The 22166-nt window shown below is 32.2% G+C and overlaps 3 protein-coding genes across 4 annotated transcripts; 2 read left to right on the forward strand and 1 right to left on the reverse strand.

The window, feature by feature from the left end:
• Positions 1 to 1180: 1180 nt before the first annotated feature.
• Positions 1181 to 2028, forward strand: LOC113514996 (ATP synthase subunit C lysine N-methyltransferase). Its single transcript, XM_026899106.3, has one exon. It carries the CDS (start codon positions 1390 to 1392, stop codon positions 1978 to 1980), a length of 591 nt encoding a protein of 196 aa, XP_026754907.2. The 5' UTR covers positions 1181 to 1389; the 3' UTR covers positions 1981 to 2028.
• LOC113514995 (probable 18S rRNA (guanine-N(7))-methyltransferase) lies at positions 1981 to 3987 on the reverse strand. Its single transcript, XM_052895959.1, has 6 exons — positions 3715 to 3987; positions 3601 to 3638; positions 3234 to 3412; positions 2579 to 2772; positions 2304 to 2497; positions 1981 to 2230 (listed from the first exon to the last, which is right to left on the reverse strand). Exons 1-6 carry the CDS (start codon positions 3751 to 3753, stop codon positions 2044 to 2046), a joined length of 831 nt encoding a protein of 276 aa, XP_052751919.1. The 5' UTR covers positions 3754 to 3987; the 3' UTR covers positions 1981 to 2043.
• A 140-nt stretch (positions 3988 to 4127) lies between these two features.
• Positions 4128 to 20758, forward strand: LOC113515210 (DNA replication ATP-dependent helicase/nuclease DNA2). Of its 2 annotated transcripts, none has more exons than XM_052895958.1 (23): positions 4128 to 4286; positions 4366 to 5011; positions 5251 to 5414; positions 5631 to 5767; positions 6625 to 6835; positions 7600 to 7836; positions 8860 to 8992; positions 9160 to 9319; positions 9722 to 9837; positions 10722 to 10842; positions 11197 to 11385; positions 12009 to 12109; positions 12290 to 12437; positions 12562 to 12696; positions 14416 to 14582; positions 15263 to 15368; positions 15709 to 15844; positions 16797 to 16886; positions 17860 to 17963; positions 18391 to 18574; positions 19047 to 19217; positions 19795 to 19983; positions 20485 to 20758. In XM_052895958.1, exons 1-23 carry the CDS (start codon positions 4260 to 4262, stop codon positions 20683 to 20685), a joined length of 3873 nt encoding a protein of 1290 aa, XP_052751918.1. In that variant the 5' UTR covers positions 4128 to 4259; the 3' UTR covers positions 20686 to 20758. The 2 variants fall into 2 exon arrangements, with proteins under 2 accessions (XP_052751918.1, XP_031764324.2); XM_031908464.2 differs by having other exon boundaries at positions 12299 to 12437.
• The last annotated feature ends 1408 nt before the right edge of the window (positions 20759 to 22166 follow it).

A 22166-nucleotide genomic window follows, 5' to 3' on the forward strand; every position in this document is an offset into this window, starting at 1 on the left:
ATGAATACATTTATAGTTGCATCAATTGCTTTTCCTATATATTTATAAGTATATTCTCATATGTACAAGTATATCTTTCATATCCTATAAATATCCTAGACCTAATCCTTATCCTTTCTAAATTCGTTTGTGTTAGGTATTTTTATTACTATTATCGTTTCCCCGTTTTGTTCTTGGCAAAATACCCTAATATCGGGGTGAACGCCACAAAAAAAAAAAAAAAAAAAAAAAAAAAAAAAACCCGTATATAGACGGTAGCAACGCACGAATTCAAATTATTTTGTTATTAGATTAATGAGTAATTACTAATTATATAAATAAATTACTAAATTAGTAATATACTAGTTTCTGTAATCGTATAAATTAATTCATTAGTAACAAAGTCCTTTCTCTGAATCTGCTTACTACTAAGTTCATTCCTCACTCTGTATTCATTACTGCTACATTATCATCTTGGTAAAAGCTGACGACGATTTTATTAAATTTAAATCGGCAACACTCTTTTCTATTAAAAACCAACGATCGGGTCGTCTTGGCTATATTCGTGTCGATTTGTACATCAACGACTACTAATGAATGATATTAATAGTCGGATGAATACAATTAGTAATCAAATGAAATCATTATTTCTTTATTATTAAAAAAATATTTAGATAATCAGATTTATACATTTGAATTTAAAACAAAGAAGCATGAAAGTAAGATAAATGCTGTACAGATGAGAGCTTTGAGAAGTATGTGTGGTATTACTTTAAAAGATAGAGTAAGAAACAGTGTGATTAGAGAGAAGTGTGGACTGAAAGTCGATGTAGTGACCAAAATCGAAAAAGGAATGTTGCGTTGGTTTGGTCATTTGGAGAGGATGGATGAAAGAAGAATTACGAAAGAGATTTATCGAGCAAGAATGAATGGAGATGTCGGTAGGGGCCGCTCTAGACGGACGTATGTCGACCAAATAGGCGACGTGCTGAAGAAGGGCCAAATTAAAAGTACCCGTAACCGACGAGCGTGTATGACAAGATTGATGAATGTGGAAGAAGCGAAAGAGGTTTGTTTGAATCGAAGCATTTGGCGTTCCATTGTTTCTGCCTACCCTAATGGGAGACAGGCGTGACAGATATGTATGTATGTATGTACATTTGAATAATTAGTAGTCAGATTAGTAATGTCACGCATCACTAGTAGACGGTAAGGTGCCATTTTAATCTGTGGCTGTCAAATTTTTTTGTCGTTCGATATAATTTAATTAAAAATGTTATAAAATTACTTATTTTTTATCATAATCCGTAATAAATTATGTATTTTTTTTTAATTATTAAAATCTACCTACCGATATATAGTAGATCCATAAATTAATGATTTTGAATTGATTATATAAACTTACGAATTATGGAACAGTTATTGCAAAACACAGAAGACAAAGTTCCTGTAAAATTTTCTTCAATAGGAAAGACACTAATATATGTCACAGGCGGTTTAGGAATCGGCGTTAGTGTTATTTGTATACCATTTGTTTCACCGGCACTGAGGAAAGTTTGTTTGCCATATGTACCTGCTACCACTGAACAATTAGCTGGAGTTACAAAGGCTTTGTCCGGCCGTTGTGGAAGATTGTTAGATGTGGGTTCTGGCGACGGTAGAATCGTATTTACAGCTGCTACGTTAGGTTTTAAAGCTGATGGTGTAGAACTAAATCCTTGGCTGGTTTATTACTCTAGAATAGTAGCACTATTTAATACTCGGTACCATAATACCAAATTTTACAGATGCAATTTGTGGACTTTTGATTTAAATCCATATGAAAACATTGTAATTTTTGGAGTAGAACAAATGATGAAAGATTTTGAGAAGAAAGTTTTAGAAGAGACAAGTAATGGTACTGTAATAATTGCATGTAGATTTCCTTTACCTAATATGAAACCAATTGAAACAATTGGTCATGGTATAGATACTGTGTGGAAATATGTAGTTAAAAAATAATTTGAGTTAGGTATATTTTTTATAAACTTAATAAATTATTTACAATTATATAGTTTCTGTTATTCAAAACCGTCCACTTCTTTTCCTGCCTGTGTATTTGGTATCTGGTTTAGTTTCCTTCCCCTGTTTCCGTCTTCTCTCCTTTTTCTCTAAAAGCCAAGCCCTTGTATTTTTTAGTGGTTTGCCTCGTGCATTTTTTGTTGCTTCTCTTCTGGCATATTTTATTTCTAAATTGTCGTTCATGTCTTCTGTACCTAGAAAAATTAAGTAATGATTGTATATTCCTTACCAAGATTTATAATAATGTTATATAAACAAAGTAGGTACCTAGAGCTTTGGGCAATGGTGCTGATCCACCAGTCATAAGTACCAAGAAGAATTTCTTGGCTTTTGCAGAATTAGGATAATCAATGACTACACCTCCATAGAAACCTGCTTTCATTGCCTGTGTAGTGAGTAATTCTATCTGGCTTTCATTCTCTGGATAGAATTGAAATACAGCTCTGGCAGACCTAGACTAAATTGTTAATAAAATATTAATACACTAATTTAAATGTATAACATTAATTAAATTTATTAAATATTTAGCACAACTTACCAATGCAGCATATAAAGTACTAAAGAATGTATACAGTCTCTTAACAGGTTTGTGAGACTTTTTGTCTGCATTGAACAACCATTGTAAAGCGGATACAGAGACTGCACCATCAAAACAGCCTGCTCTAAATGGCACCCCTTCACCCATGTCTGCAAGAATTAAATCACCTTCTGTTTCTCGTTCTAGTGCTACATCTGGAATTGATAGAGAAACAATTATGTTTATAAATAAAATACAGAAACCTTTTTAAAAAAGACTCATGTAATATTAAATACTATAAACTGTTATAAAAAATATTAATTTACTTCAGTTTAGAGTATTCAGTAATAATCTATCAATTGTAGATGTTTTTGAGCAAATAGTGCCTAGTTTTTTTTAATGACAGTTTTTCTATTTATTAACTCTACACAATTCCCATTTACTTTAGGTAATTCATATATAAAAATGATGTGTTGCATTATAAATATAATTTTGCATACATAAATATAAATCTTTTCAGTCATTAAAATACAATTATACTTAAACAGATAAACAGAGATATAAGAATTATACACAAATAGCTATATTTCATATTAACTTAAAGGCTCAATCCTGATTGATACAAACTGTGGATTAGCAACTAATGCATAACATTTAAAAGTAGTAAAATAATTACCAAGCATAGCTGGTGATATATCCATACCAATCCACATGTGACCATTTTCCTCAAGCACTGTTCCTGACAGACCTGACCCACAACCAATATCTAAAAGTAAACAAGGAGCATCTTCTGGCAGCAAAAGTAATTCAACACATCTTTCAGTCATTTGCCCTTGGATATCTATTATTCTTGAGCTAAAAATAGAAAAAAAAAATATAATATTCTTGAGCTAAAAATAGAAAAAAAAAAATATAATATTCTTGAGCTAAAATATTCACTAATACGACAATTTTATTAGTGGATTTAATTTTTTTTCATTATTACACTCTATAGGTTGTAGTTGTTGACTAGATTATAGTTCAGAAAAAGAATAAAAACTTACTTTTGTGTGTATTTTCTAGCTTCAGCTTCATTATAAAACTGAAAATAAAAAGATAATTATACCAAATGAACAAGTTAAAAGTTGAATTTTTTATACTGTAATCTTCAAAATTACCAGTTCAGGCGGTGCTAAATGTTCAGGTCTTTTGGACATTATTAATGATGAATTTGTAGATATTTATCCAGTTCTATGAGTTCACGAGTTATAACCTTAAAAGTTAAATAATAAACAAACGAGATAAAATGACAAGACTGTCTCCATAGATTAGGGAGAGATAACCTCCACAATAGCCTCTCTAATCTATGGTTGGTACCTAACTTATTTTTTATTTTATTTAAGAGAAGCAATACTCATATATTGACGAAACTAGAAAATAAATTTATACACCCATCAAGAAATATCGACATAGAAAATAATTCATATTTTGACAGAACCATTATAATCACCAATGTCACATAATTTTTTAGATGGGCAATCGCAGACGGGTAGGTGTTTATTTTATTTCAAAACTTCAAATGTCACATATTTATTCATAATCTCATGGCGGGAATTTTTTCACTTTACCTTTTATTATTTAAGTGCTTTGTTATTTACATATATAAGTAAATAAATGTATTTGATTAGATTTTGTTTAAAATTTTAAAAATTTGTTGTAAATCATGTCGAAGGCTTTAAGTTTAAAAAAGGTTTGTATTTGATGTTTATTTTACTCCCTATCTACTACCTATTTTAACCTTACATATCTCGTATTTATTTCTTTTTCAGCCAAACAAAGCAAGTCAGTCAAAGAAACAAAAACCTATAACGCAATATTTTAAAAACAATTCACATTTAGAAAAATATTCTGATGATTCAACACAAAGTTGTAAATATAATGGAGAGGTGGATGTGCAATCGGCTAAAAGAAAAGCTTCTTCACCTATATTTCAGTCGACAGCAGATCTTGGAAAAATAACCGATGATCCTTATCTAATTAATAATACAAATAAACAAAACTCGCACAATGGCTTAATATTTATGTCTAGTTGTACAAATAAAAAACTTAAAATAGAAACATCTCCTGAAAAGCACAAGGATATGCTTAGAAATTCACCTAAAAAAGAAAATAAATTGCAATTGTCTTCAGATGAGAAAATGGACAATACATTGGTATCTAGTAAAACTGAAGATAAATTATGTGAAAAAGCTAAACAGGATCGATCCCCTCTTACTCCCATTAAATTTGAGAATAACATTATTTGTAATAGCAATGTTATATCTAAATCATGTACAGAGGATGGTAAAAATTATGAAAACTCTTTGAATAAAGCTAGTACTTATGAAGACTCAGTATTTATTAGTACAACAGATGTTGAATCTCCAAAGATAAAACCAAGAACACCAAGGAAAAGCCCTATTATAGGATCTACAGGTTTGTTTTAGGGCATGTCTATTACTATAATTAACCTTTATTTAGATATTCTTAATTGTATTTTAAATAGAAGTAAAATTTTTTTTATTGTCAATTAATTGTGATACTGTATATTTTTTAATTTCGGGTTAGATATGTTGTTTAATTATGTGGTAAATTATTAGCTCTAGCTTTGTGAAAGATCTTAATAATCTAAAAAAAAAGATTTAAATGCTGATATGATTTATTTGAAATTACAGCTCAATATTCACCTGGAGTTGAAAAACTACTCATTACTGAGACAGTTTCTGCGAAAAAATTGTCACCCTCAAAATGTGGATCTACTGTTCGAATATTGAATTTCAATGACCATGACATTCAAGACGTATTTGGTGATGAATGGAAGATTATCGATAATGATGAGGTTTGTTCAAGATTGTTATGTAATCCTTATAGAGTACCATTTAATTTCAAACAGTATTTGTTGCTGCAACTATTACATGTATTAGGTTTTTTTTGTTCAACTCTTCCTTCCAGAATAGTTTCTTATCCTTACAATATATGTTTCTTAACTTACTTTGATTATTTTATTAAATGGATGTTTTATTTTTACATGTATTTTAAATTAATTATGTAATAGATCTGTGCAGATGAATTAGATTTGAGTACAATGCAGCATTGTGAGGTAGTGAGTTTGAAACATCACCCTGATCGTTTGGAGATAAGACTAAAGGATGCCACTAATAAAAGAGCTACTTGTTTTATTGAAGGCAGTTGGTAAGTGATCATCAGACTTTCAGTTAGATTTTGATGAATTTATTGGAATTAGATACTAAGGACTATTGAAGTATGTATGTAGAAAACTTTGATAAAGACCAATTTTTACAACAATATTGAATATAACTAAAATAACAATAGTTTAATTTAGGATTAATGCCAATCTTTTAGCATCTACAAACCAATTGGTTTGTAGACATTTCTGAGCATGAAATAACTAGGTATATTTATGGAGTGCGGTGGGATGGGTGTGCCTACCCTAGAGTTGACTGGTACTCACACCAGGTTATGAGCAGAGCTTTTGACTAAGCATATAGTTTAAAGGTACATTTGCGTCTTTTTAAGAGGTCAAACCTTTTGGAAAATAATCTTAAATAAGGGTACTTGAACTGATAACCAACGACGAAAAAAGGTTCTTGAGTAGTAACCCTATATGGGTAAATGCAGTGTAGAACTACCCCCACTAGATGGAATGACGATCTCAAATGCACTGCAGGGAGTCTATGGATGCAGGTGGATGGATAACAGTTTTTTTTTATGGGTGAAAATGGAATGGTAACCCCGCCTGCACTAATGGGATATAATGGCGGAGCACCAGTGAAGGGTGATTGATGAGAATGAAAACAGGCCAGCCCATCACGACGAATTCACAAGGAATTAATCATGATAGTTTCCAAGGAGAACCGTGAGGAGGTCGACCTGGCTGGGTATATAGCTTGGAATGGGATTTTTCATCTCCATTACTAACAATCCCTTTCCCCTGACAGATAACAGCTGATGTGATTATGGTGATGATGGGTATTTGGTGGAAAGATAATAATTCTTCAGTTATTAACAGTATTCATATATTTCACCAGGTTAGATACTCCATTGTGCCTTGGAGAAATCGTCAGTATTATAGCTACAAGAAACTTAACAAATGAGTTTCATATAAATAACACATCTGGATTGCTGGTGCTGCGGCCTGACCACTTAATATCTAGCACTAATGTTGTAGCTGGGGTGTTCTGTAAACGAAAAGCTATACTTCAAGAACGTTGGAGGGGTATTGATTCTGCGAACACTGCTGTTAGTATTCAAAATATTATTTTTAAAAATAAATATAAATAGACTACAATAACTATTCCCTTGTTTCTATATACTATTTTAGTTTTTATTCCCGTATGGGATCAGTTAAACCATTGCATGTCAACCCTTATAATATAAATTCTGTGTTATTCTAGACTTATATGCATACTTGCCAATGAATTACATTTGCACATCAGGTGTTGCATGTTTTATCTTTGCTTACTCCTTCAGGGTATAGTTAACACTTGATACAAGTGTAAAATGGTTCAGAACCTATCATTTTTTATTCTGATTCCCTTCTCGTCAACAATGAAAAGACGGAATGTCATTTCATTGCCTTTAATTACTATTATATATCCAGGGACCCACACCAAACTAACCTTATTATGCCTATCCAAATAATTTAGGTTTTGAATCGTATTTAAGGGTAATCCTAAATTCATTCTTATATCTATGTAATTAGTTTCGTTATTGGTGTTTACCATCAACAGAGAGCCAAATCCTTTTTTTTTTATTTTGATACAGTATGACATAGTTATAGCTATAAGCTTAAGGATTTTAATTTTTATATGATAGATTTTATCAATTTTGATAGCCATTTAATATACAAAAAATCCATGCCCTATATTATTTACCCACAATTGCCTTGTTACCCAATACCTCAAGAACTTAGAGGAAGGGGCAATTTCTAGTGAATTTCGTACGAAGTAGAAAGGTTATAGATAGAAAAAAATCAGAATGGTAATTTTTTATGTTTATTTCAGATGACGATTGGTATATTAATACATGAGCTGGTTCAAACTGCATTTACGCAACAAATAACTGATGTCAAAATACTGCAATTACAAGCCAGCAGGATTATAAAGGAATCCATACAAAGGCTCTATGATGCTTGTTTGAGTGAGGAAGAGGCTCTTTCTAATATGCAAATATACCTAACTCCATTGGCCGAGTTTATGCAGACATATGTTGGAAGGAACTCGGTTTTTTCTACACCACAGGTATCATTAAAGTCCTATCATTTTTCAAAAATTCATTCCCATAAATGTGTACTTGTAAGATATAGAACCTGTATACTTGATATATATCTATATATATATTGTAAATAACAATTATATTGGCAGATATTATATAAATATGTATAATTAATAAAACTGTCTCCATAAGTATAGATTGTCCACGATACCACAGTATGCTCCTGCAAAATCCAAATGTGTGAATTAAAATTATTTATAAGGTTTCAACCAAAGAATATAATATTCCTCTGGCTATACTGCTGTAGATGTTTCCTCACAAACACATACAGAGCACCACATCTGTATATAGTCACACACATTGAAATAAAAATTTGGAGGGACATGCCCTGCTAGCCTTTACAATCAATAGTCAATATACTACTTACAATATAATACTTATGTCAACTGTCAATACACTAGGATACAGTGCTGCTGCCCCCTAAAGTATGTAGCACTTTGTAAATTGTATTGAATGATTGTTTGATGAGGAATTGTTAGTTTTAAAGTGTATTATAATTTTTATTTCGCTTTTAGTTCTAATGTAAATGTAGCAAAAAGAATAGAATAGAAACATTTATTGCCAGTAAACATACAATTACAATATAAAATATAAATAACATATACAAAAAGTGTCCCATACTAGGCAAAAGGAACCGGCTCAGCTGATGCTGTGAGTGTCCTAGCGCAATGTGAACAGCTGCACAGTGCTGGTTTTCAGCCAGTCCCTCTCTTAACAAAACATAACCAAAGTGCAGGGTACTACTGTAAATTGCTTCTTACAAGAATTATTTCTCAAATATACTAATTAAATAAAAAGGAAAGAAGTTTTTATTATAAAAGAGATGTATGTGGTTTATATCTATCAATCTTTATGCCATGTTCTGTGCTGGGTCGGTAAACAACCTAGTGCCAAAGGTCCCTTACTTCATTCACATTCATAACTAGTTTCATGCATACACATTGTTTCCGGAGACACTTGAATTTTTCCTCACGGGATTTAATTTTCAGCATTTACAAAAAGACAAGTGGAATGGTCACATTGATAAGGTGCTGGATATAGAAGAGAATTTGTGCTGCCCAGAGTTAGGTTTGAAGGGGAAAATAGATGCTACATTGCAAGTTACAATACATGATCGAAAAGGTATGTCTGTATATTGTGGTATAATAATTATTCAATATTATGTTGTACATATATACATTATTGAATAATAATTATATTATTCAACAATGATCAGAGCGGTACTGCAGATGACTTTTGTCCGTCGACCATATTTGATGAATTTTTAATGTAATTTAAAATATATGTAGGTGCAAAACGGGAAATAGTGCCCCTTGAGCTAAAGAGTGGAAAGGCGTCTGTGTCAGCGGAACACCGCGGCCAGTTGGTGTTGTACGGTATGATGTTGAGCTTGCAGCAGCGCGAAGATCCCACGCGAGCATTGCAGAGGGGACTACTGCTGTATCTCAAGTAATTCACCGTTATGTTTGTACATTATGTATTCACACATCCATTAATATTATGTTTTCATATTTTATAATGTTCGAAACACTTATACATTCATATCGCAGAATACGGAATCCTCAAAAAATAAAAACAGAAGAGAAGATCCTTGCTTATGTTCTACTTTTACCATACAAAAAAAAAAAACTGTTTAAAATATATTTGTAGTATGTTTTGAGCCTTTTATTATGGAGGTTCTAATTTTTTCGTTTTTATCTATATTACTTTAAGGGAAATTCATAAAATACTACCTTAATTATTTCCATTTCACTTTGTATATATTTTTAAATTTAAACGATTCCATCAAATTCAAAAAATACAAATAGAAATTGTATTCGTGAATTCCTGATATAATCCTGATAATCATAGGGATCGGGTAGAGCTCCGTGAAGTGAGTTGCGGATACCCGGAACGTCGTGATTTGGTGATGTTGCGAAACCAACTTGTGGAAAACCTCGCTGCTTCTCCCCATGATGTAGATCCTGGTATGTTTCACTGACCTATTCTTTAATACTTTTATTTAAAACAAACAAATTGTACTAAGTATACATTATACTTGTTGACATTTGGAAGCACATTGCAAAAAGATGTCTTAGTTCATAACTTTATTTTTAAAATGGATAATAATAGAATCATAACCTTGCTTAAATCATAAACCGTACTCCCACTGATGGCGAGGCACCATTGATAGATGATAGGTGAGGATGAAGCAGGATAGTTGGCCTATAGTGATGAATTCATAAACAAACAATCAAGATGGTTTCCAGAGAGAATCGCCCAATTGCTAGGGCTATTAGATTCCCATCACGTCAGGTTTAGGGGGGAAAGGGGTTGTTAGTAATGGAGTCTTATAGTCCCATTACTAGCTGTATATCCTGTCAGGTCAACTTATTGACCTCCACGCAGTTAATCGTGGAAACGTGGTTAGTTCTTCTTCAAGTAAAATTAAAGCTAACTGATATGCTTTCATTTGCATCTGTCATCTCTCATTGGTCCCCCGTTAGTGTAATCTGTCAGCGCAGGCAGGGTTACTATTCCATTGTCATCCATAAAAATCTTCATCCATTAAAAAAATTGCCTTATTGCTAGTAATATACTCTATATTGCTAGCAATAGGATTGTTAGATCCTCGCTAATAATAATCCCTTTCACCCATGTCCATAAAGTTGAATTTCGTATGTTATGGTTTGTGGCGTGGTATATTGGGTAGTGGGTTAATTGAGACATATTTTACGATTAACAGGAATTTTGGCATTATTAATAATAATAATACATTGCTGCTTGCTTTTTAATTTGTATTTGTAATTCACGTAGTGATAGGGTGGCAACTAAATTATCAGGCAGCTTGGTGAACAATGTACTGTTACAGAGCAGTTAACGGATATAGAAGAGGCATCACTCCTTCTGCAACAGAAGTTGCCAGATCCCATCCATCATGAGGGAGCCTGTAGCAAGTGTCCATATCTCACCATCTGTTCATTACACTTGTGGTTAGTAAATTTTGATATTACTAGATGTTCAAAATAAGTAATAAATATTATTTGTACTATTTCTTTAAATATAATAGACATAAAAATATAATAGACTTTTTTCTTGTTTGTGGGCTATAGTGGTTCTAGATGAATATTGGCTATTTTTACTGATTTATGGTACTTAGTTAGCTTAGTTCAAAACAATCGTAATTAAATGTTTTATAGTATTAAAATATTTGGAATTTATATATAATTACATATTAATTTTATGCAGAGGAAGTTGCAGATAATCTGGTAAGTCCTAATTCGTTTTGACGCATAGATGTTTATACATTATATTTAGTATTTATGTAAAATTCATAATTGTTTAAGGCACACCAACGGACCGTCGGTATCAGACAAACATCCTCTATCCAAACTGCACGAACAGGCTCTAGGGCATCTGACGGCGGAACACATAAAATACTTTCTCCATTGGACGGCTTTACTCAAAATGGAGGAAAAATTACAAATGACCACTTCTCCTCTACATACGCTTTGGACGGACAGCCCAGAAAATCGGTAAGTCTTACCACACATTCCATTTTGGTAGTATTGAGAGTCTTAACTCATTGAAAAATACCTTCAATTTCAAATTTTCACGCTTTTACAATCAACTCCTGTTTTTTAATCGCGATTTTTATAATCCGCAATAGGGTTGCAAGATGGCGATCGAATATAATAATTGTAGTACGATAAATTTTCATGTATAGTTGTCGAAATAATGTATATGGTAAAACAACGTTTGCTGAGTCACCTAGTAATATTATAAATGCAAAAGTTTGTAAAAATTGCTATCAATTTTGCATCTAAATGAATAGATGTTTGTTATTCATTCCGCAAAAACTACTGCACGAGTTTGAAGGAAATTTAGAACATGAGTAGGTTAATTTATAACTTAGCACTTAGGATACTTTATGTACTGATTCATTCAGAAAAAGTCGCAGAAAATAGCTAGTTTAAAATAAAATTGCAAATGTTAACAAGTATTTAAAAATGTATTTTTATTGTCTTTAAATCCGAGTGATTATTACAGGTACTCAACCTACCATAGATTGGGTACTTGTCACGTTGAGTTTCAATTAATAATTATATTCGTAAGCATATATTTTGTTGCTAACAATAATAAAGCACTTTAATTACAGAGCGAAACGGGGAACATGTGCACCAAATTTACAATTAAAATCTGTAAAAGCATTTGAAGACAGATTTTTACATATCTTCGAAAGAAACATTATAATAAAAGGTAAAACGTTCGTCCTTGTACATTTAATTATGATTTATAAAAAGTTATGAAACAGACAATTTTCTTGTTCATAAATTGTAGTTATTCAACTGCCGAAGTTTCCGCTTTACAGAAGGCCGCAGCTAAGTAACGCTAGGTATTTTATTGCGTTGTATGGATGAGAAAGTAAACAGAAATTAGTTATTACAGGTGAAAATAAAGAAGAAAAGCATGTAAAAGGACCACAAGAAGGTGATTTCTCAATAGTGAGCATTGAAAATCGGCCATGGATAGCCGCTGGCGCTGTTACAATTTCAAATGAGACGGAAATGCAAATCCTTTTAGAAAGGTACCTTAAACCTATACATATATTTAAAAAATTGTGTTTTAAGAAAACTAGAATTGTGTTCATGGAAAATCTAGTACTTGAATGCCTTCTGAAAATTGCATAATTATTTTATCAATTATTTCAGGGACTTAAGTCGACGTCTAAATAAAACAACACTATTTCATATAGATACTTACGAATCATACGCAAGTGTGGTGAACAATCTTAGCAATTTAGGAGTATTAATGGATAATGACGATCGCGCGCAAAGATTAAGAAAGTAAGTGCTTTGTCAGCTTTGTAGGTAATCTATATGAGTACGTACAAGTCTTGCAATACTGCAGTTTTTAATATAAGAAGATTATAAAAATGTAGATTTAAATAAATGGGCGGTCGATTCATAAACAAATGACTGTTCAAAAATGCTTATTATTTTATTATTTGCATTAGCGAATCTAATTTCCACCTAAATTAAATAGTTTTATTTAAATAAAGTAAAAAAAGAAAATTCGGTACCGTACATAGTAAGTACCATATCGTATGGTATTAAAGACTATTTTGACGCAAACGATTATTATTGGTAGCCCCGCTTACATATCCAAGTTAGATATATCTAAATTACCTTCAGTGGAGTGTAATGGTGTTTGTGTCCCTTTTAGTGAATCTGTCAAGAATCTTGGTATTTACTTTGATTCCACTCTATCTTGGAGGTACCAAGTGACCGAGGTTAGCAGGAAGATGTTCGCTGCTTCTGCGTCGCTTCGAAGACTTAGAAACTTTCTACCTACAGCCACTAAAATTTCCCTAGCTCAATCCCTCCTACTCCCTATCCTTGACTATGCAGATGTCGCTTATCCAGATCTAAATATTGATATGCTAAATAAATTAGAACGACTTCAAAACCTCTGCATACGATTTGTTTTTGGTCTGCGCAAATTTGATCATGTATCGCACTATCGCTCTCAGCTTAAGTGGCTTCCCATACGCCGGCGAAGAGATTTACATACCCTCTCTTTGTTACATAATATTCTTTTTAACCCTGGTGCACCTGCCTATCTTAAAGAACGTTTTAAATTCATCTCCTCTACCCATACTTTAACATTACGTTCTTCCGAAAACCTTTCCCTTATGACACCTGCTCATTCCACTAAATTTTATCACAATTCCTTCACTGTTTCTAGCATTAGGTTATGGAATTCATTGCCTGTTGTTATTAGAAGTACAAAATCCATTGATTCTTTCAAACGACAAGTGAAAGATTATCTTTTCTCTATCTGATTTTTCTTCATTTAAAAAATTGGCATTCTTTATTTATGTATTTATATAATTATTTATTTTATGATAGTTTGTTTTCCTTGTGCCTATAATTATTAATATGTATCTTAGCATTGGGTACATATTTGACATATATGCATGGGATTATATAATTTTGTTTGATTGATAGGTATATGTATGTGTGTATGTATATATGTATGTGTATGTATATGTATGCGTGTGTATGTGTATGTATATATTTGTATGTGTATATGTATGTGTATATGTATGTATATATGTATATAATTTTTATATATTTTTAATTTGCAAAAGATGCTTTTTTTTAATTATAAAGCACTATTATACCTACTTGTACAACAATTAGTCCATTACCTTAAGGTTGTCTTGAAAAGATTGCTCTCAGCAATAAGACCGCCTTACTGTACTTATACAATCGTATCGTTATGTTTGTAAATTGTCTTGTTTATTTCCTATATTGTATAATGCAAATAAAGTATACTCATTCATTCATTCAAAGACTATTTTGCCATTATTGTAAGTTACCAAACAAATTGCTGATACTATAAAGCTGCTAGCTTTTAAGCTAGAAAACTTTCTAAAGTTAGAATCAGACTGTATAGCTGAGTATTCTAACGAGTTGTGCATATTCGATTTTATCTTAGATACGGTCCCTTTTGTCATATATTCAACTGTGCATTATTGGTAATATTTTCATTATTTATAGGTTAATAATAGACAAAGAGGAGCCACAGTTCGAAAAGAAGTTGCCACGTGAGGTAGGCCGGCTGGGCACTAAACTGATGCGCTCACTCAACATACAGCAACAACGGGCCGTGCTCAAAGCACTTGCAGCCACGGATTATGCACTACTTCAGGGATTACCTGGAACTGGTAAACGATGTCGTACTTATTTTAATTATTAAATACTGATTAAAGTCAGTCTTTCTAGACTGATTTTAGATTTAATTGCTAATTTTGTTTTATTTATCATAATTATATAATTAATTTGATTGTATGAATTCAGTTGCTAATTTACGTGTGTCTTAAATGATTCAAAGTCTTTATCTATTTAATTCATATATATATATTAATGATATAGACATGAGCAACACTATTTTCATAGTAGAAATTAATTTTATATAAAATGCGTATTCATTTTATTTTAATACACACTACAAACATATACTAAAGGGGGGAAGGGATTGTTAGTAATGGTGACTAAGAGCTCCATTTGCTAGCAATATACCCACCCAGGTCGACCTCCCCGTGGTCCCCCCTGGAAACCATTGTGATGAATTCCAAGTGTGTTTGTCATGATGTGTGAACTGACCTGCCTTTTTTTCATTCTCACCTATCATCCTTCACTGGTGCCCCGCCAGCATATACCGTTAGCGTAGACGGTGTTACCATTCCATTATCATCCATTAAAAAAAAAAACAATAAATATAAAATGTGACATTTTCCCATTCGCCTTACTGGAACAATAACTTCCAATATTCTTGTAAATGGTTGTCACAGTATTACGGATTATAAATTTAAATATTTTTTAAATTATTCCTTATACTTTTTAGGTAAGACTCAAACAATAAGCGTTCTGATACAAATGTTGGTGGCATTAAAGCAGCGCGTTCTAGTCACTGCGCATACACATTCTGCTGTTGATACAGTTTTAAACAGGTTCGTATGTGCCTTTACACAAAATCTTGCATGATACATTAATGAAATTTTTTTTACATAAAAGCAATCTTATTAAAATATGAAAATTAATATATATATATATATATATATATATATATATATATATATATATATATATATATATATATATTACTGTTATATATTACGGTACTGTTTATTGTTTCCTGCAAAAGATTAAATAGTAAACTTATTATAGATACAAACAATTACAAGATACGAATACCCATTTGTTATAGACCGGTAGAAATTGAGAGTATTTTCCATTAAAAATGGACCGTCAATTTAAACATTATTCCAACATAAGTCCTTTAAAAAATAGGTTGCCAGAACAAATGAAAGTGATGAGGCTGGGCCCGGAGGCGCGAGTGGCGGCGCAGCAAGTCTCGCGCTGCGAACACCGCCTCGCCGCGCACTGTCGCACTCCGAAACAACTAGAGGAATTGTACAATTCTATGGTAAGTTGCTAATTGAAAAATATTTAGTTGAAACTTTATAATAGACAATTTGATGAAAGTTGTCAGTTAAATAATATATAATTGTAATTAATCTATCTACCCTGTGTAGGACTTGGTGCGTCTGGTATCTTGTTTTTCTGAGAGAAAAGTTAAAATAATGTTTACCCAACTATCCAAAAAATCTGTATAAAGATTTTGTTCACAATGTATGTCAACATAACTTATAAATGGTTGAATAGATTTGAATGTATCGTTAGAAAGTCTTTATTATTCCGAAGTGACACTGGCTATAAATGTTCTGAAAATATTTTTTCAAAATATATTTGTTATTCAGTATTGTTTGAACATTAATTTATGATTCGACTGTGTGTTAATGTTATAAGAAATATTTGCCTTAAATAATATCAAACACTAGTGATTCGCTACGGCTGCACATGTATGTTTTTTTTTGTTTTTGATAATAAAATGCAGGACATGTTGCTAGTTGATAATATAGCTAATGTAGTGTTTTAGCTTTATTGTTTTATACAATTAAAAATTTAAATAAAAAATCAATCCTCTTTATAATATTAGCGTAGATAACTAAGCGTTAAAGTGCCTTATATCTGTAATTTTTACTTACAATTTATTGTTTACATCTGCAAAATTTTAAGTTAGTTACATAATGTACTTGCGTGAGTACGTCTTCCATATGTAATGAGGGTATTTCATGAGATACTTTCTGTGTGATATAACAATGCCTCGGTGAAGGTTAAGATAACGATATCTTGACTGATTATCGTCATATCTAATTGATATGTTGATTTCAACAGCTTTACAGTGGACGTCACTATTTTTAAACTATGTTTATTTATAATTTAAAAAATTAAAATTAAGAGTCTACTCAATTATTAATCTTCTAATATGTATAAATTTTAATCTTTTAGTTTAAAATGTTTATTATTTAACACAGGAAGTGGTAGGCGTGACCTGTTTAGGGGCAGCGCATGCTATGCTCTCGCGCACCACGTTCGACGTGTGTATTGTGGATGAGGCTACACAGGTATTAGGAAGATTATGTATATTGCTAATATTAGATTAATGACAGTATAGGGGGCCAGGTTGTTGTACGTCCTAAATTATGGTTGAACGCAATGATGTTGTCATGACCATGAATAGGTTACTCGTGAATATGTTTGGGAGTTATACAGTTGTAAGGCGACGTTATATTCCATATCCATGTACCGTTACCTGTAATCTTTAAAATTAGCAACGCCAGTCATGCGAAAACTTATAATTTTATTATGAGAGCTCATCATTATGACCAAATGACTAAACACGTGGACTATAGAGAGGATACCACAGACATGTACAGTTGTATCTCGACATACGAGTTTAATTCGTTCCGTAACCTTGCTCGTATGTCAAATTGCTCGTATCTCAAAGCAATTTTCCCCATTGAAAAAAATTTAAATGCCATTAATTCATTCTAGCTCCCAAAAAAACCACTTCAGTTGTTTTTGTCAATTGTTTTTTAAATAAGAAAAATGTATTTACAAGAATAAACATTTATTTGTAACTTGCACATCTTGCTCATGTTTTTCTGTGATATCACAATTTAATTCAATAGATATCATCTTCTTCATCGGACCTATGGTTATAAAAATAAATGTGATAATGTTTTGTAAATGTACAAAAAGCAAAAAACGCGAACCGAACTTATCAAAAATGTTTCGAAAACGAGGGAAACAAGTACACAGATTGAGGTCTAGTCTAAGGTGGGAGAGACTGTTAGACGTTGCACATAACACAAACATGCGCCTCGCATGTTGGGGTTGTGTCCAGCGGTGCGATTCCTCGTATCTCAAATCTTGGTCTCATCTCAAATCAAAATATCGTTCGCTCGGCGATTCGTATCTCAACACTCGTATATCGAGGTACCACTGTATTCGAATCCCATCAGCTTGAATAGTCAGAAACTAAATCATTGAATCTATTATTTAAGATTCTTATCTAATACTTCAAATAATGTCCAGGTCGTCCAGTGTACGGTTTTGCGGCCTCTATTTGCAGCGAAGCGCTTCGTATTGGTTGGGGACCCAGAACAGTTGCCGCCAGTTGTGAGGAGTCGTGCCGCTAGGTTAGTCATCGATATACTCCATTATGTATTTTATTGTTTACGTATTAAAGCTCAAAACTAATTCAAGATAAATATTTTGGATAGAATCAGTCAATCATTATATAATTCGTTTTGTATCTAAGAACAACAAGACTATTTTTTTAAGGTGCCTATTTTAATCCATAAGTATCTTTAAGAATTAAAATATATGAATCGTAATATGGTATTACTTATTTAGTCTAGTTTAAAGGCATTTTGCTTTTTCTTAGAGGTATCTCGCGTTTAATTGAGCGTTTAGTATAATTTTGTTAATGGATCATACAAAATATAATAAACAGGCACATTTTTATTGACGGGTGAAAAGCGGTTAATTTAACGTTCTCTTGTAATAGAATAGATATTACAGAAAAATTATTATACTTAACTAATATGACGTAATTTTTTGTAGGCGCCTTGGTATGGAAGAAAGTTTGTTTCATAGACTGATGAAAGAAGAAGTAACGTCGACTCTTCAACTTCAGTATCGAATGAATGAAGCCATTGTGAATATTGCCAATAAAGTTGCATATAATGATAGGCTTAAGTGTGCTAACGAGAGAATAGCACAAGCCAATCTGTCTATTGACGTACAGGTAATTAGTGTTAAATATATTAAAAAGATACATTTTATTTAGCTCTCTGAAACCACTATTATCTACGTAAAGGCTTTCTAAAAAAGATTGCTTAGTAAACTATGTAAACTCTTTTAAAGTTTTCTTCGATCGAAACAAACATACTTGTTTCCATACATGTTATATATTTGTACATCACAAGTACGATTATGTCCTAAACAATGTCATGTCAACTAAATAATGAATGTAAGTTAATTCTGCTTCCTGTTATTCCACAATAATATACATTTGTAAAAATATTGAAATGTATGAATAAAAAATAAAGTAAAAATATTGATCCCTAAAACTGCTATAAAATTTATTTTCAATTTGATACAGATAACTTTTTAAATTATTAGAAATAGCAATACCTCGTGGATAGTGGTAACTGAAGAGTTGATTCGTGTATTTTGTATGAAGATTCCCGACTACTTATGTATTTTTTTATTGATAGAAAATATCAGTAATGCCCGAGTGGGTAGTTGAAGCGTGTAGCACACGTGCGGAGCGCGCCGTTGTGTTTCTCGACCTGCCGCCCCCTGCGGCCGCCGTACCCACCGACACGCCCTGCCTCAACAGGGATGAGGCGTGTGTGGTGCTCGCTCTCGTCAACGCCATGATAGAGGTGATTAATTAATAATTTCATTAAGCGGTTAAACTGGTTAAAGCTGGCACGTACCACATGTGCACACGCTGCGCTTGTGTAATATCTGTAAATAACCGCACGACATTCCTTCATATCTTATCATGAAATGTCTCCCTCTCTATGTGACTCGCGACTAAGCTATTTTATTTGTATTAATATTATAATATTATAAAATATAAGTATTGTATTTTTTCAATTCCTCGATTTAATGTACTCCTTTGAGTCTAGTGGTATTAATATAACGACCTGTTAATATTCCCTAGTAGTACAAATGTTACTGGACATATCTAGTTGCACTACTGGACAGCAATCTGTCCATAGAAAGAAATACTATTATATAGCTAAATGGATATCATTGATATTTAGCAAACATATGTATATGAATGAATGAATGGCTTATTTTCTCTTCACAAAAGGTAGTATAAAGTGACAACTTGAGGTACAATTAGATATGTAAGACCAATTTTGTGAGAGACTGGTGCTTGCAGTAGGTTTAATATATGTAGTTAAAGTATTAGATTTTTAAAAGTCATTAAGAAAACTCAATTTGTACCAGGGTGGCGTACAACCAGCAGATATAGGCGTTATAGCGCCATATCGCGAACAAGTAGCACTACTGCGGCGTTCACTAACTCGTTATACAGTGGAAGCGAGCACGGTTGACCAGTTTCAAGGGAGAGACAAGGATGTCATCATATACTCGTGCACAAGACGCGACATGCGTCAAGACGACAGTAAGATCAAGGTAATTAAAATCAGCATTTGAATTCTAGTTCCTTGGTTTTTTTATTGGTTATATAAATTTACGAGAGAAAAAATAAAGAGTATCTGTCTATATGTATATGCTGAATTATTCGACTGTCATACACAAACATATGATAAATATTTGGAGTTAGTTATGCAGAAATAGCCACATCTTTTTAGTATTTTGACAGATAAAAAATACGTCAAGTAATGAGTAAAATGAATAATTAATTACATAAACTTTATTACATATAAGCAAGATAAAAAAGGAACACTGGACGGCCTTATTGCTAAATAGCGATCTCTTCTAGGCAACTTTCTGGAATGTTCTTCATCAGCCCTTGATATCACTTTAAATTGGTAAAATGTTTATAACAGATAGAAACTTAAGATTATATCAATAAAATATTTTGAAATTGCTATACTATATCTTATGATTCAGTTTGTTCTAATAACAATGTCGAATAGGTAAATAATGTATTATTACATATATTGATAACAGGAAAATGAAATACTAAACGACCGCCGGCGATTAGCAGTAAGCGTGACCCGCGCGAAATACAAGCTCATGGTGGTGGGCAATGCACGAGCTCTCCGCCGTTACGCACCGCTTCGACAACTGATTGAAGCGTGTGCGAAAATACCACTCGCTGAAGATACCCTCGCTGCTGTAGTTCATAAATACGAGACGCATGTATCATAATTTGATTGACCTATGCGATATATACATAAAATGTTATTAATCCTTAATTACTAATATTAAAAATGTGAAAGTTTCTTTCCTCCTTGAAAATATTGGACTCCATTATGCCTTTGGCACTTGCGCCTTTGTAAATATAGATAGATATACTTTATATTGTCGGATGCTACTAAGGATCTTTTGCACCTCCGAGTAAAGTGTAAATTGGAGTTTTGGAAGCCCCCTCCACCCTTCTCTCTCTCTCTCTCCAACATATTTCGGTAGCAACTACCCCCGTTTCTTTTGACCTTTTGGGTTTCTTTAAAAACGGTATATTAAGGTTTCTTCAGGGTCGGCAGCGCGCAAGTGATACCCATAGTATTGCAGGCGTCTATAGGCTACAGTGACCGTTTACCATCAGAGAGACCGTATGATTGTTTGTCACCTTTGTGGTATAAAAAAAACTGAATTAACCCACAAGCGCTTCAAACTTTTTCAGGTTAAAAATACGGGTGTTTTTTGTGTTGCAGACACCCACAGGCTATAGTAATTTTTTTTTTTTCATAAAGCGGGCTCTGTGCTTAATTACTACATTACAAAAGTATCTTAAAGTACGCACAACGACCCAAATGAGAGGCTAAGCGCGGAAAACAGAGTCTTTCTCACATTTCTCAAGTATCTTAACGAACTTGATATTATAAATATTGTATTACTTCTAATGAACAATCGTACCAATATATTAAATTTGTAACTAGATCAAATCTGTGCATGGAAGATATTTTAAAAATTGATATGAGGGGTGATAAGAAGCCATAACAATTATTTTTAGTAATTTTGTCTGTCTGTACATTTGTTCCGGCATTACGTAAAAACTACTGTACTAAATTGAATGCAGTTTTCTCAATTATGTTACTGCAGATCTAACTTAAAATCTGGCCTGTTTTATTTTGATACTAGAACACATATATGTAGAAGTAGTAGTACCTATACTTTAATAGTTTTCCTACTTCTGATATTTACGCGTACGAAGTAGCGCAAAAAGGTAATAAATAAACTCGATTATTAAATATTTTTATGATGTATGTTACTTGACGCAATAATGTCTGTGCACAATTTGTAATTTTTTATAATTGAATAAATATTTAATGTTATTTGCCTATTAGTATTGTGAATAATGGATGTCTGCCTCTTTCATGTAGGTTAAGTAGATAATTTATTATGAATCATGAATGTTTGTATATTAAAAGCATGTGTTTACTACTACTATAATGATGTGATTTGTGATTGATAAGTATGTTGTAATAAATGAAATGTTATTACATAGATTTTATTTTTATTTCTACTAACAGATCGGTTAAAATAAAAATATATTAATATTATCATAATATCTCTAACTATAATATAATAGGCAATTTTTTGTTATATGAGTTTGATCGCTTTCAAACTAACTTTGTTTCTACTACAATAAGTGGTTGTTTTCTCTATCTAACCCTCTACGCTTTAGT

This window comes from Galleria mellonella, unplaced genomic scaffold (assembly GCF_026898425.1).
Source record: "Galleria mellonella isolate WM207_F2 unplaced genomic scaffold, CSIRO_AGI_GalMel_v1 utg312, whole genome shotgun sequence".
Lineage (NCBI taxonomy): Eukaryota > Metazoa > Arthropoda > Insecta > Lepidoptera > Pyralidae > Galleria > Galleria mellonella.